Here is a 14,725-nt window from a genome sequence, read left to right as displayed (position 1 = left end):
AGACAAGGACGCTAGAGGCATGGGGGTCGCAAGAACAGAATCTTTCTTAATAACCATTACCAAGTCCCCTCCCTCTACCGCAACCGCGGCCGGCGCCACAACCGCCCAACCCGGGGGAACCAGCAACCAGGGATGCAGAGGCAGCTGGAGAAAACACAGGATCAGGTGACAATCCCACCACAGGACCCATCACCACCGCAGCGCAGCCCACAGAAGCCGCAGGCACCCCAACATCATTGCCCACATCACCATCCAAAGGAAACGAACTCCCAGAGTCACAAAAATTCCTGACGTCGGCCCAGGTCTCACCACGAGGCGGAGACAAACTCGAAGCTCGCCGAAATCGCTTGGATACAGGTCGTCGGAACTATCACCCCAGCTAAGAGGTACCGCAGTAGAACCTCTGGTCGGCCGCACAACTCCACGCAGTGCACGATCACTCTACAACACAGCCTCAACAACCCGGGGAAGAGGACCACACACCGCGGGAGACATCACTGCATGCACGTCAACATGGGCCGAAGACACATCTTCCGGAGACAGTGCACGGCCGGGGCGCATCCTCGATGACTGGGGGCACTAGACCACACACCACAGGAGACACAACTGGAGACTTGACTTGAGATGGGGGCAGGCGGCCATGGCTGAGGCAGGGGAACCGGGGATGCACTACCACCCCGACACTCACACCACCAGCCACATGTAGGCTGGCATTTGAGAACGGCAACGGGGCACCAGACGACCGGGAAGCATCATTCATCACAGCAGCACCTGGTGACAGGTCCAGGACTGCCAACGGGGCAAAGTCCTCCTCCCTAAAAAAGTTCAGAGGGCCAACCCGGCTTGCCCCACAACCCCCAGCCTGGTGGCCCGATAGCCTGCACTGGAAACAAGTCCGGGGCTGACCTACATAAAATATGTGTACCATGAAGCCCAGAAGCAGGAGAGACGAAAGGATGGAGTCCTTCAATTGCATCGCCACTGTGTGGGTCCCATTTGGGATACTCGTCCACCACCCAGAGGAGACAGCATTCATATGGACACTCAAGACCAACCCATATCGGGTGAAGTGACGCTGGAGTCGCTTTACCCATGGAGTCAGGGAACTCGAAGGGAGCACCATAAACTCCCACATAGGTAGTTTCACTGTATCTGTTCGACACTTCCACCGAACCACCATCCTCAGGCATAGTAAACATCTTCCCATCATAGCGGTCCACAAAGTCACGATACACAGCCGTGGAGCTGAATTTCACAACAGCTCTATGCCCGGATACAAGTTGAATGGTGTACACGAATGCCACATTCACTCGCAACATATCAATCATGACCACTTCAACAGCCGGGTATGACGCTGGTCCAGTAAATTCCAGGCCAATGGTAACCCTCAGGTTCACTGGGGGTAGGGGGGCTGCCATCCCTCCAACCGACACGGCCTAAAGGGCCCACTCACAAACACAAACTACCACTGACCAGCAAAACAGGAGCTCACAGGCGACACGTCCGCCTCCACCAAGAGCTAGGCGAGCACCCCGACATCCCCCAAGTGGTTTGGTATTGTTGCCTGGTCCCCAGATACGTCGCCCCAAGTGGTCCGATATTGTTGCCTTGTCCCCAGATACGTCACCACCAAGTGGTCTTGTATTGTTGCCTGGTCCCAAGATACGTCATCCCCCCCAAGTGGTCCTATATTGTTGTCTGGTCCACAGATATGTCAGCATACCAAGTTTTTTTTTCTTTTTATTTTTAAAATAGAGCAATTACAGCGAACAGTAACCATATAACAGGAAAGCACAGAAAAACAAAGAACGCAGAATAACAACACATAACACGTAACACAGATCAAACATAACACAAAAGTGAAAACAAAGAATAACATAAAACTCAAAAGAACACACACACACAAACAAAGCAGCACTACCCAGATGGGGCGTGCCAAAAGCCTCAGGAATGACAAAAGCGCACAAAGAGCACAATAAAACCAAGGGTAAAATATAAACAAGGAATACACATATACACAACAGCAAACTAACCATGCGCCACACCACACAACAGCAGACAACACACCAAAGAATCGAGAACACAATAATAGAACATGGTAATATAACACTGGAAATACAACATAGTAAATAAAATGCAGGAAAATAACAATGGAATACAACAAAGCAATACACAGCAGAGTACATAGATCAAAGGAAACAACACATTTGCATTACATAGTAAAATATCAAAATAAAAAATAAGAAATAAAGAATCGGTATAACACAAACCAACATTGGAACATAGAACACAGTAAATAGGACACAGATAATAGAACAAATCGTAAATAAGCATAAACAAAAATGGAATCTTACACATTGGTAACAATGAAATACAGGCAAAAAAGAAAAAACACCAGAGCATTATAACCGAGCTAGGTAAGAAAACAGGAAAATAAAGGAACCCGTATCACATAGCTCAACAAAACAACGAAAGAAATAGAGCAACACAAAGCAAGAACCACACACACAGTCAATCATCTTCATATTTATCTGGATAGAAACGACGCGGGTACTTCTTCCTGTTGGCATCCCACTGAGCCCACATTTCCATAGGCACGTTAACGTGACTACGTGACCCTCGCGGGCGACGCATGAAGTCAGGAACAACCAGCTCGGTGCCCTCCACCACGGAGGCGGTAGGCACGGGAAGAGGCCGCACAGAGGGCTTTGATACAGACGGTGGAACCACACGGGACTGAAGCACAGGAGTCGGCTGGACACAGGCCGGCAACATAGCGGGCGGAGTCGCAGGGGGACGCAATCACAGAGGGCGATGGTGCAGGGGCCGACACCACAGGGGACGGAGTAACAAAGGACGACTGAGCAGAGGGCAAAGGCGTGGAAGGCACAGACATGGACGCCAGAGGCACGGAGGCCGCCGGAACAGAAGCATTTGTAAGAACCGGCACCAAGCCCCTACCCTCTCTCGCAATCTTGGCCGGTGCCACAACCTCCCAACCCGGGGAACCAGCAACTGGTGACGCGGAGGCAGCCGGAGAAGACACCGGAACAAGGTCAGGCGACAATCCCACCACAGGACCCATCACTGCTGCAACACGGCCCACAGGAGCCGCAGGCACTCCAACAGCGTTGCACACATCACCATCCCCAGAAGACGAACTCCCGGAGTCCTCAAATTCCCCGACGTCGGCCCAGGCCGCATTACGAGGCGGAGACAGACTCAAAGCCTGCCGCGAACGCTTGGACACAGGTCGCAGATCGTCGGAATTATCACCTCCGCTAGGAAGCACCGTAGCAGAACCGCTGGTTGCCCGTGCCACTCTCCGCAGTGCACGATCACTCAACATTGCAGCCTCAACAACCTGGGGAACAGGACCACACACCGCAGGAGACATCACAGTGTGCACGTCGACACGGGTCGAAGACACAGCTGCCGGAGACAGTACAGGCCGAGGCGCAGCCTCGACGTTCGGAGTCACGAGACCACACACCACAGGAGACACAACAGGAGACTCGACAGGAGACGAGGCAGGCAGGAGAGGCTGAGGTGCGGGAGCCGGGGATGCACTTCCTTCCACTCCGACACCCACATCGAGGCTGGCATCAGAGACCGGCAACGGGGCACCAGACGACTGGGAAGTAACACTTTCCACAGCAGCACACTTTCCTCGAGCTGTGAGGAGAAGCAGTGAAGAGGAGTGTCACGTGCTTCTGTACAGGTGGTGAAGCACCATAGTTTCTCGAGGGAACTTCATGGTGTAGCAGCCCAGAGAGCTGTGGAGGAACCTAGTAGAAGGGTGAAGCACCGTAGTTGCGCAAGAAAACTTCAGAGTAGCAGCCTGGAGGAGCTGCAGAGGATCCTGGTAGTAAACCCGGAAGAACCTAAAGAGATCAGGGTAGTGAACTTCCAGAGGTGGAAGGGAAGTTCTGGTGGATTACTTGTTGGGTGTTGTTAGTGTTTGGTTGTCATTAGCGTGCATGACGCAGTGAGAGGTGAGTGATTGTTTGCATTCTTATGTCAAGGAGTGTTTTGTACTGAAGTTTAGAGTTACAGTCGTAGGCTGGATTACCTACAGCTGTATGTGTTCTAGGACTGATAGAGTGGTCGATTGATCATTGTTGTGTATCAAGGAACATTTATACTGATATATGTTATTGCATTCACATGCTGATTTTCCTTGTACACGTTTATATATATATATATATATATATATATATATATATATATATATATATATATATATATATATATATATATATATATATGACAATGTCAGACCACAGAGGAAAAATGAAACAGGAATTTCCTTAAGTACTTTCGTATATAAATACATCTTCAGAAGGAGTGATTTTACAGATCGAGTGATGGGTATAAATAGGCAGGAGGGAGTGGTGAAGTGAGGTGAGGTACAATACTTGGACAACGCAGACGGCCCATTGGCCCATCAGATGCAGCCAATTGGCCCATCTGATGTAGCCCAATGGCCCATCTGATACAGCAAACATACAAGCACAATACATAGGTAATTATAGCATAAAATGGTAAATATATACAATGAATTAGTGAGACAAATGTGTTCCAATGATCCTACTTAAATCGCCCTTTAACTGATCTATTAAAAATGGATCTAAGTTATATAGACCACTGCTAATATTCAAATTACTTTCTTTTGAGATCTGTATCAAAGCAGATTCAATTATGTTTCTGTTATAGGTGCTTTTACAATTTGTTATTGAAGAAGCACTCTCCCAATCAATTTGGCGAGCTTTTTCTGACAAATGAACAAACAAAGCATTAGACAATTGGCCATGTCTTACAGAGTATTTATGTTGCGAAATTCTACATTTTAAATCTCTAGATGTTTGCCAAACATATAAAAATGTGACAATAAACATTGTCACATTTTTAATCACGTGTTTATTTTCGTGATATACACACACACATATATATATATATATATATATGTCGTACCTAATAGCCAGAACGCACTTCTGAGCCTACTATGCAAGGCCCGATTTGCCTAATAAGCCAAGTTTTCATGAATTAATTGTTTTCCGACTACCTAACCTACCTAACCTAACCTAACCTAACTTTTTCTGTTACCTAACCTAACCTAACCTATAGAGATAGGTTAGGTTAGGTTAGGTAGGGTTGGTTAGGTTCGGTCATATATCTACGTTAATTTTAACTCCAATAAAAAAAAATTGACCTCATACATAATGAAATTGGTAGCTTTATCATTTCATAAGAAAAAAATTAGAGAAAAAATATTAATTCAGGAAAACTTGGATTATTAGGCAAATCGGGCCTTGCATAGTAGGCTCAGAAGTGCGTTCTGGCTATTAGGTACGACATATATATATATATATATATATATATATATATATATATATATATATATATATATATATATATATATTATATATATATATTATATATATATATATATATGTATATATATATATGTATATATATATATGTCGTACCTAGTAGCCAGAACGCACTTCTCAGCCAACAATTCAGGGCCCGATTTGCCTAATAAGCCAAGTTTTCCTGAGTTAATATATTTTCTCAAATTTTTTTCTTATGAATTGATAAAGCTACCCATTTCATTATGTATGAGGTCAATTTTTTTTTATTGGAGTTAAAATTAACGTAGATATATGACCGAACCTAACCAACCCTACCTAACCTAACCTAACCTATCTTTATGGGTTAGGTTAGGTTAGGTAGCCGAAAAAGCTAGGTTAGGTTAGGTTAGGTAGTCGAAAAACAATTAATTCATGAAAACTTGGCTTATTAGGCAAATCGGGCCTTGCATAGTAGGCTGAGAAGTGCGTTCTGGCTACTAGGTACGACATATATATATATATATATATATATATATATATATATATATATATATATATATATATATATATATATATATATATATATATGTATATATATATATATATATATATATATATATATGTATATATATATGTATATATATATATATATATATATATATATATATATATATATATATATATATATATATATTTATATGTATATACAAATATATATATATATATGCAATTGACGATCACAAAACACTGATCATTTTATGCGGAAAATCCACAGAGAAATATGAAATGAGGTGAACGTTTCGGCTTTGTTAAAGCCTTTGTCAACACCAGACTGACTAAGGAGAAGGGAGAAGGGGGGAGGATATATAGGCCGACACCTGACCAACCCATCCCTAGGGTTGGTCAGGTGTAATTAACCAAAAACAGGTATAGCTTAGCTTAGAATGGTCAAAGAGGATTAAGCGGTCAGAGAATATACCTGTTTTTGGTTAATTACACCTGACCAACCCTAGGGATGGGTTGGTCAGGTGTCGGCCTATATATCCTCCCCCTTCTCCCTTCTCCTTAGTCAGTCTGGTGTTGACAAAGGCTTTAACAAAGCCGAAACGTTCACCTCATTTCATATTTCTCTGTGGATCTTCCGCATATATATATATATATATATATATATATATATATATATATATATATATATATATATATATATATATATATATATATATATATATATATATATATACATATATTCTCTTGTTGATAATGCAACAGTGTAGTATAAGACTTGATCTACTGGAAGAGGTAGATAGTATCAGGCGGGGAATCAGAAGATAGGATACCACTTAATAAACTGATGATAGAGTTCTGGTTGTGTTGGAGTGCAACCTGATTGTAATAGTATAGAGTATAGGATTCATTATTATTACATGTGTGTATGTATTGTGTATGTGCTTTGTCCAGTAAATGTATTCCAATTTTCTGGTGTTTGCCCTTGTCCTAGTGAGGCTTCCCATGAAATAGTACAGAAGAAGAGAGAGAGAGAGAAAGAACCAAGAACCACTGCTGTGGACAAGGTAGAAGGTAATACTAATAAGTCAAAAGGGGATTGAAGAGATCATATCACCTAAGGAGAGAGTGGGGAGTCACAGCGGCTCGATTGGGTGTGTGCACGTGACAACGAGGCTAAGTATTGGAGCCGCATCCCCTAAATGTGTTACTTGAGCCCCTTTCCAAGAGCCAGAAGCGCCGAGGGTGATCTCTTGGTAAAGTATAAACACTCTACCAAGTTGTGGGTTGGGTTGTCTGTAGAGAAGGATCAACACGACATCACCACCAACACTCAAAACTATAATACCTCTCACAGCGTCTTGCACGCTAATGACAAACAACCACTCTATCAACTCCCTACAGGTAATCAACCAGAACTTCCCTTCCACCTCTGGAAGTTCACTACCCTGATCTCTTCAGGTTCTTCCGGGTTTAACCACCAGGATCCTCTGCAGCTCCTCCAGGCTGCTACACCATGCAGTTTTCCTTGAGCAACTATGGTGCTTCACTCTTCTGCTAGGGTCCTCCACAGCTCTCCTGGCTGCTACACCATGAAGTTTCCTCGAGCAATTATGGTGCTTCACCACCTCTACAGAAACACATGACACTCCTCTTCACTGCTTCTCCTCACAGCTCGAGGTCCTCTCCTCCACTACCTTGGAGTCTCATCAACTACTCCCTCTGTGTTGGCTTCGAAGTTCTCAGCAACTTCTTCCCCAAAGACAAACCTGCAACCCATTCACACTCCAATAAAAATGTTTCCCCTTTAACACAAAAAAAATAATCACACAATATGTTTGCCTCCAACCTCTATCTGTCCTCTACTTACTGTGAGAGTGGATTCCATCGTAGGGCGGGTCCATGCTCCACCTCGCCCGGCGGGCCTCCACACTCTCCTCCGCTGCCCCTCAGTCAGTTGGCTTCAAGTGGTCGACGGGAGAGGACACGCTGCTCGTCCCTCCAGCTGTCCCTCTCATCTCCGTCCTCTTATTTAGGCTTCCTGCCTTACCAAAACATTTCTAACTCATCAATAAACATTGCTACTGTCGCTGGGCACACGACCAACTACAAGCAATCACTATGAACTGGCTTAAATCGTGCTTACCACAGATTGTCTCGTCGAGGGCGCTCCTCCCTCTGACGGAGCCTGGTCAGGGCACTTCCACAGCCCACGAAAATGTCTCTGGGCGGCTTAAAAAACACTCCTTGCCGTCCAGGACTTGAGACCACACGTCCTCAGCTCAATTCCACAGCTGGCACGTCTGCACACTTCTCTTCTCTTGGAGATATATCACTAGTGGTTCCTTTCTGACAGGAGCTCAAACGGAGTGCGGCTTTCCCCCTTCGATGTCTGGCCTCAAGTGAGGTCAAAGCCCTCCAGAAGCGAGCCTCACGCCTCCAGCAAAATATCCACATCTCCTAACCAGTCATTTATCTATTTCCTTATTTACTGCTCATAATCCTAAATTGTTCATTAAATCCAACAAACTATTTGAAATCCATGTTATCGCCTCTATATTTCCTATACTTTCTAGCTAGGTCAGGCTTGTTGAATAACTCTCAAGGGGGAGACTCGTTTCTCCTGTAGGCTGAGATCATAACACTCCCCTACCCTTATTTTTGAGAGTTATTCCAGTGGCAAAGCTCGGGATAATACATCCGCCCCCACACTGTCTCGTTCTTCAACCGATTGATCTCCTTACGTACTCCCTTAGGAGTCTACAATTAGTTCGTTGCTCCTTGCAACATCTGGCTCACAACTCGCCAGAAACTTGATCTTCTCACAAACGATCTGGCTCCTCTGGCACCTCTTGGCTAGGCTGTCCTCCTAGGACGCCTGCACTCCATCGGTCCACTTTACTTATTGTTTCCACCCTCCGTTTCCTCGTCTTCTTCTCTTCACATCCAGAGTCAGACATCTACCGTCTGTACCTCCTCTGTCGTCTTCACACATCTATCTACTGCCATTATACTTCCGTCTCCTGTCATCATATTTCACTCCCTCGTCTTCACCGACGATCCTCCCTTTTGTCTCCTCATTTATCCGAGACCTCATCCTGTTTGACTTCCATCGAGTCCTTGGCTTTCTTCTATTCCTCCATACTTGTATCCTCATCCTCTTCTCACACTTCTCACCTCTGTACCACTCCATTTCTTCTTCAACTCTTCTTCGTTCCCTACAAGTTTCTTCGAGCACTGTACTACATCCAACAGCACTCGACTGTACATGTCGCTTTGCCTCTCCTAGAGTGCTCGTAAGCATCTCTCCACACAAACTGTCTCTTCTCCTTTCATTTTCTCGGCTATTACTCTTCTTCACTATCTCTCCTCCACGTTTTCTGCGAAACATGTCAACTCCTGACATCTCCCACAACTTAACTCTACTATCCTTATGCCTCTGTGCTCGTGGATAACTGGACGCTCTACTCCCGTCCTCAGTCTGTCCACATCTTTCCTCATTTCTACTCAGCACAGTTGCATTCACCTTCCGACTCTTAATTCCAGCGGTCTGGGCTCTACTCAGGTCCCCTCTCTTCACATGATTCTTCTTTGGCTGGGTCATCTTCACTTTTGACCTCACCGAGACTTCATCTTCTCGAGCCGGACCTTCATCAAATAACCACGCTATGTCTACGTCGATATCTTCCACCGGTTGAATCGACACTGTCTCATCTTCTCCAGTGTCTTCCTCGTCGGCCACCTCTGCCTTCATCCCTACCGAGACAGGGTACTCAATGGCTTGGCGGTCTCCTGACTCCTCGGATGTTAGTCAGGTCCACACTCACAGGTGTCCCACCCGTGCCGTGGTCTTCTGGGCTCTCCTCTGGCACACTCTCCGCTATGACTCTTGGCAACACCTTTGTCCCGCACAAGTCATTCCCCAGGATCACTTGGACTCCTGGAACAGGTATGTTGGGGCATACTCCCAACATCACCTCTGCTGACACATATTCCGACCTTAGCTGGACAGCACATACGGGCATGTCACTCTCAGACAATAACCCATATACTTTCATCTTACTCATGGCAGCTAACCGTCGATCATTCCCAATCAGGCTTCTCGCAATCAAGCTCTGATTAGCTCTGGTATCTCTTAAGATACCCACTTCTACCTCAGGTTGGCCTCCTATACTGATCCAACCTTTGCTCATGAACGGCCTATACCTCTCGTTCACTAAATTCACTCTCTGTGGTTTGCCTCGGAACACATTAGTATATTTACTTCGGGGGTCACACATGGCCAGGGTCACAACTCTCTTGCCCTGCCGAAAATCTCGCATCACGTGACCCAATCCGTTACAGTTGTAACACCTCACCTGGGAAAAATCTCTTCTATATGTACCAGAGTGGCTCTGAATTTGTCTACTCGCATGAGAGTTCCTCGGGCCAAGTACACTACTTGCACTCTGTGGGGCTTTACTGGACTCTTGATTTCCTGTATCACGATTAGTTTCTCGTTTAGCTCCTCCATCCTCACTTTCAGACGAAGTGCGCGACCTACTCTTCTGAGTTTTAGGGTACTTACGTTTATCTGCCCATTTATCAAAATTCTTCTCACCCCAGACTCCTCTGGGTCTTTCGTAATTTCTTCCTCCCCAGACTCCACTGGGTCTGCTATTGCTGCATCTCGCCTCGCTTCTCACTCTGTTCTCCCTCAAGCTCTTGTACGCTTCAGTAATCATATCCGCCCTATCTGCGGCAGCTTTCACCTCCTTTATCCCTGCTTCTTGGATCTTGAACTTTGTTTCGGGATGCATCATCTCCAAGAACTTCCCCATGACCATCAGTTGATTCAGGTCAGCGTAAGATCTAACTCCAGCAGCCTCAATCCACTTCTGGAATCGTCTTTCCAGATCCCTTGCTGTCTCAGCAAAGGTCCATGCTCCAACTTTGATCATCTCTCTGAAGCGCTTCCTATAAGCTTCTGGGGTTAACTGAAACGAGCGCAATATGCTGCTCTTTACTGTGGCATAATCCTGGCACTCTTCCAGTGACAATTGGGTGTATGCCTCCCTAGCTGCACCGGTCAATCTTAACTGAACCAGCTAGGCCCATTCCTCCTGTGGCCACTCCTTGATACTGGCCACCTTTTCAAAGTGGAATGTCCTTCTCCCTAACCCTAACATCTGGTGAGTGTGATACCTGGGTGGTGCTCTCTGGCAACCCATGTTCAGTCCTTTGTTCAGCCAAGGTTCTGTTCGCTTCTATCTGCATTTGTTTTGTTCTCTCTTTTTCTTTTTCAACCTGGGCTTTTTCTTTTTCTTTCTCCTGTTCTAACTCCAGTTCTCTTACTCTGGTTTTCTCTTTTTCTATTTCCAGTCTGGTTTTCTCTTTTTCCTTCTCGGCTTCATTTTTCATCTGGAGTTCCAATTTCATCTTTTCCAGCTGGAACTGTCTCTCCTTGTCCTCACACTGCATCTGGAGCTCTAACTGGAATCTCTCCAAGCTCCTATTTCGGCTACTCCTGCTACTGCGGCTAGTCTTGCTGCTCCTACTCGATCCCTGGGATCTCACTTCATCCTGCCCATCATCCTCCTTTCCACTTTCAGCTCCTTTCTGGGCTCCTTGCTCTGCCGCTTCACTTTTGGCTCTTAACTGCCTCAGGATCTCATCCTTCATCCCAGCTACTTTAGATGCTTTCAACCTAATGCCACATTTTTCTGCTATTTGTTTCAATTGATCCGTCGTGCAACCTTCGAAGTCCTCAGGCTTGCCTGACTCCACAAACGCTTGCACCTTATCCATCTTGTCCTGTGAGTCTTCCCAAGAGAGAGAATATACACTGCTGTCACACAGTTTATCTATTTCAACAAGGGGTGTACTAATCCACTCTAGGACAGGGTGTGGGTGTGTCAGTTCACTCTCCCGGACACAGGCCCCCAATTTATTATAGTGTGGATTGGTGGTGTTGTCGTGTTGTTCCTCCTTTATGGACAACCCAACCCACAACTCGGTAGAGTGTTTATACTTTACCAGGAGATCACACTAGGCGCTTTGGCCTCTTGGAGAGGGGCTCAACGTACACGTTTAGGGGATGCGGCTCCAACATTCAGTCTCGTTGTCACGTGCACACACCCACTCGAGCTGCTGTGACTCCCCACTCTCTCCTTATGTGATATGATCTCCTCAATCCCCTTTGTCTTATTAGTATTACCTTCTACCCTGTCCACAGCGGTGGTTCTTGGTTCTTTCTCTCTCTCTCTTCCTTTACTATTTCCTGGGAAGCCTCACTAGGACAAGGGCAAACACCAGCAAATTGGAATACATTTACTGGACAAAACACATACACAATACATACACACATATAATAATAATGAATCCTATACTCTATACTATTACAATCAGGTTGCACTTCAACTCCATCAGAACTCTATCATCAGCTTATCAAGTGGTATCCTATCTCCTGGTTCACCACCTGATACTATCAGCCTCCTCAAGTAGATCAAGTCTACATACACTGTGCACTATCAGCAAGAGAATATATATACAAACATGTGCAAGGAAAATCAGCATATGAATGCAATAACATATATATATATCAGTATAAATGTTCCTTCATACACAACAATGGTCAACCGATCACCCTATCAGTCCTAGAACACATACATCTGTAGGTAATCCAGCCTACGTCTGTAACTCTACGCTTCAGTATAAACACTCCTTGGTACAAAAATGGCAAACAAGCACTCACCTCTCACTGCGTCTTGCACGCTAATGACAAACAACCACTCTATCAACTCCCTACAGGTAATCAACCAGAACTTCCCTTCCACCTCTGGAAGTTCACTACCCTGATCTCTTCAAGTTCTTCCGGGTTTACTACCAGGATCCTCTGCAGCTCCTCCAGACTGCTACACCATGCAGTTTTTATTGAGCAACTATGGTGCTTCACTCTTCTGCTAGGGTCCTCCACAGCTCTCCTGGCTGCTACACCATGAAGTTTCCTCGAGCAATTATGGTGCGTCCCCACCTCTACAGAAGCACGTGACACTCCTCTTCACTGCTTCTCCTCACAGCTCGAGGTCCTCTCCTCCACTACCTTGGAGTCTCATCAACTACTCCCTCTGTGTTGGCTTCGAAGTTCTCAGCAACTTCTTCCCCAAAGACAAACCTGCAACCCATTCACACTCCAATAAAAATGTTTCCCCTTTATCAAATAAACAAAAATAATCACACAATATGTTTGCTTCCAACCTCTATATGTCCTCAACATACTGTGAGAGTGACTCCCCCATTGGGCGGGTCCATGCTCCACCTCGCCCGGCTGGCCTCCACACTCTCCTCCGCCGCCCCTCAGTCGGTTGGTTTCAAGCGGTCGACGGGAGAGGACGCGCTGCTCGTCCCTCCAGCTGTCCCTCTCATCTCCGTCCTCTTATTTAGGCTTCCTGCCTTACCAAAACATTTCTAACTCATCAATAAACATTGCTACTGTCGCTGGGCACACGACCAACTACAAGCAAACACTATGACCTGGCTTAAATCGTGCTTACCACAGATTGTCTCGTCGAGTGCGCTCCTCCCTCTGACGGAGCCTGGTCAGGGCGCTTCCTCAGCCCACGAAAATGTCTCTAGGCGGCTTAAAAAACACTCCTTGCCGTCCAGGACTTGAGACCACACATCCTCAGCTCAATTCCACAGCTGGCACGTCTGCACACTTCTCTTCTCTTGGAGATATATCACTAGGGGTTCCTTTCTGACGGGAGCTCAAACGGAGCGCAGCTTTTCCCCTGTGATGTCTGGCCTCAAGTGAGGTCAAAGCCCTCCAGAAGCTAGCCTCAAGCCTCCAGCAAAATATCCACATCTCCTAACCAGTCATTTATCTATTTCCCTATTTACTACTCATAATCCTAAATTGTTCATTAAATCCAACAAACTATTTTACATCCATGTTATCGCCTCTATATTTCCTATACTTTCTAGTTAAGTCAGGCTTGTTGAATAACTCTCAAGGGGGAGACTCGTTTCTCCTGTTGGCTGAGATCATAACAACGAACCATACTGAAATGATGTCAGGGATACAAAAGTCTTTTGGCATTTAACCCCCCATTTTCGGTGAGAAGATTTGATTCATGAATTACAGTCCTTTTAATATTCAAGATAATAATTATCAATAATATCCATAGGACACTAGTTCATGGATTTAATAGTAAACCACTTGCTCTACCCAGTTTCTACTTTTCCTTTAAAAAGTGGTGGCCCTTCGTAGCTATCGAATTAGCATCAATTTAAATGAATTTACCAGTCTCCGTGGTGTAGTGGTAAGACACTCTCCTGGTGTTCCGCAAGCGCTTTGTCATGGGTTCGTATCCTGGCCGAGAAGGATTTACTAGGCACAAATCCTTAACTGTAGCCTCTGTTTAACTTAACAGTAAAACGAGTACTTGGTTGTAAAAACTATTCTTCGCGGCGGGGATTATATTGCAGGAACTTGCCCGAAATGCTATGCGTACTAGTGGCTGTACAAGAATGTAACAATTCTTGTATATATCTAAAAAAAAAAGTGACACTCCTCTTCACTGCTACTCCTCACAGCTCGAGGTCCTCTCCTCCACTACCTTGGAGTCTCATCAACTACTCCCTCTGTGCTGGCTTCGAAGTTCTCAGCAACTTCTTCTTCAAAGACAAACCTGCAATCCATTCACACTTCAATAAAAATGTTTCCCCTTTAACACATAAACAAAAATAATCACACAATATGTTTGCCTCCAACCTCTATCTGTCCTCTACATACTGTGAGAGTGGACTTCCCCGTTGGGCGGGTCCATGCTCCACCTCTCATCAATAAACATTGCTACTGTCGCTGGGCACACGACCAACTACAAGCA

General features: G+C 45.4%; 1 protein-coding gene across 1 annotated transcript; it reads right to left on the bottom strand.

Moving 5' to 3' along the window:
- Positions 1-2,638: 2,638 nt before the first annotated feature.
- On the bottom strand, positions 2,639-9,612 carry LOC138372290 (uncharacterized). The gene is made up of 2 exons (XM_069337571.1): positions 9,420-9,612; positions 2,639-3,675 (listed from the first exon to the last, which is right to left on the bottom strand). Exons 1-2 carry the CDS (start codon positions 9,610-9,612, stop codon positions 2,639-2,641), a joined length of 1,230 nt encoding a protein of 409 aa, XP_069193672.1.
- Positions 9,613-14,725: the final 5,113 nt, after the last annotated feature.

The sequence above is a fragment of the Procambarus clarkii genome, chromosome 38 (assembly GCF_040958095.1).
Source record: "Procambarus clarkii isolate CNS0578487 chromosome 38, FALCON_Pclarkii_2.0, whole genome shotgun sequence".
NCBI classification, from domain to species: Eukaryota; Metazoa; Arthropoda; class Malacostraca; order Decapoda; family Cambaridae; genus Procambarus; species Procambarus clarkii.
This window is presented reverse-complemented; position numbering and strand designations above follow the sequence as displayed.

What these genes read in the sequence shown, in the direction of transcription:
- LOC138372290 (XM_069337571.1), bottom strand. Translation starts at nt 9,612, where the DNA reads ATGAAGGCAGAGGTGGCCGACGAGGAAGACACTGGAGAAGATGAGACA. An exon ending in TGTGAAGAGAGGGGACCTGA is followed by an intron (nt 3,676 to 9,419) that starts GTAGAGCCCAGA and finishes TTCTCCTCACAG; the next exon opens with CTCGAGGAAAGTGTGCTGCT.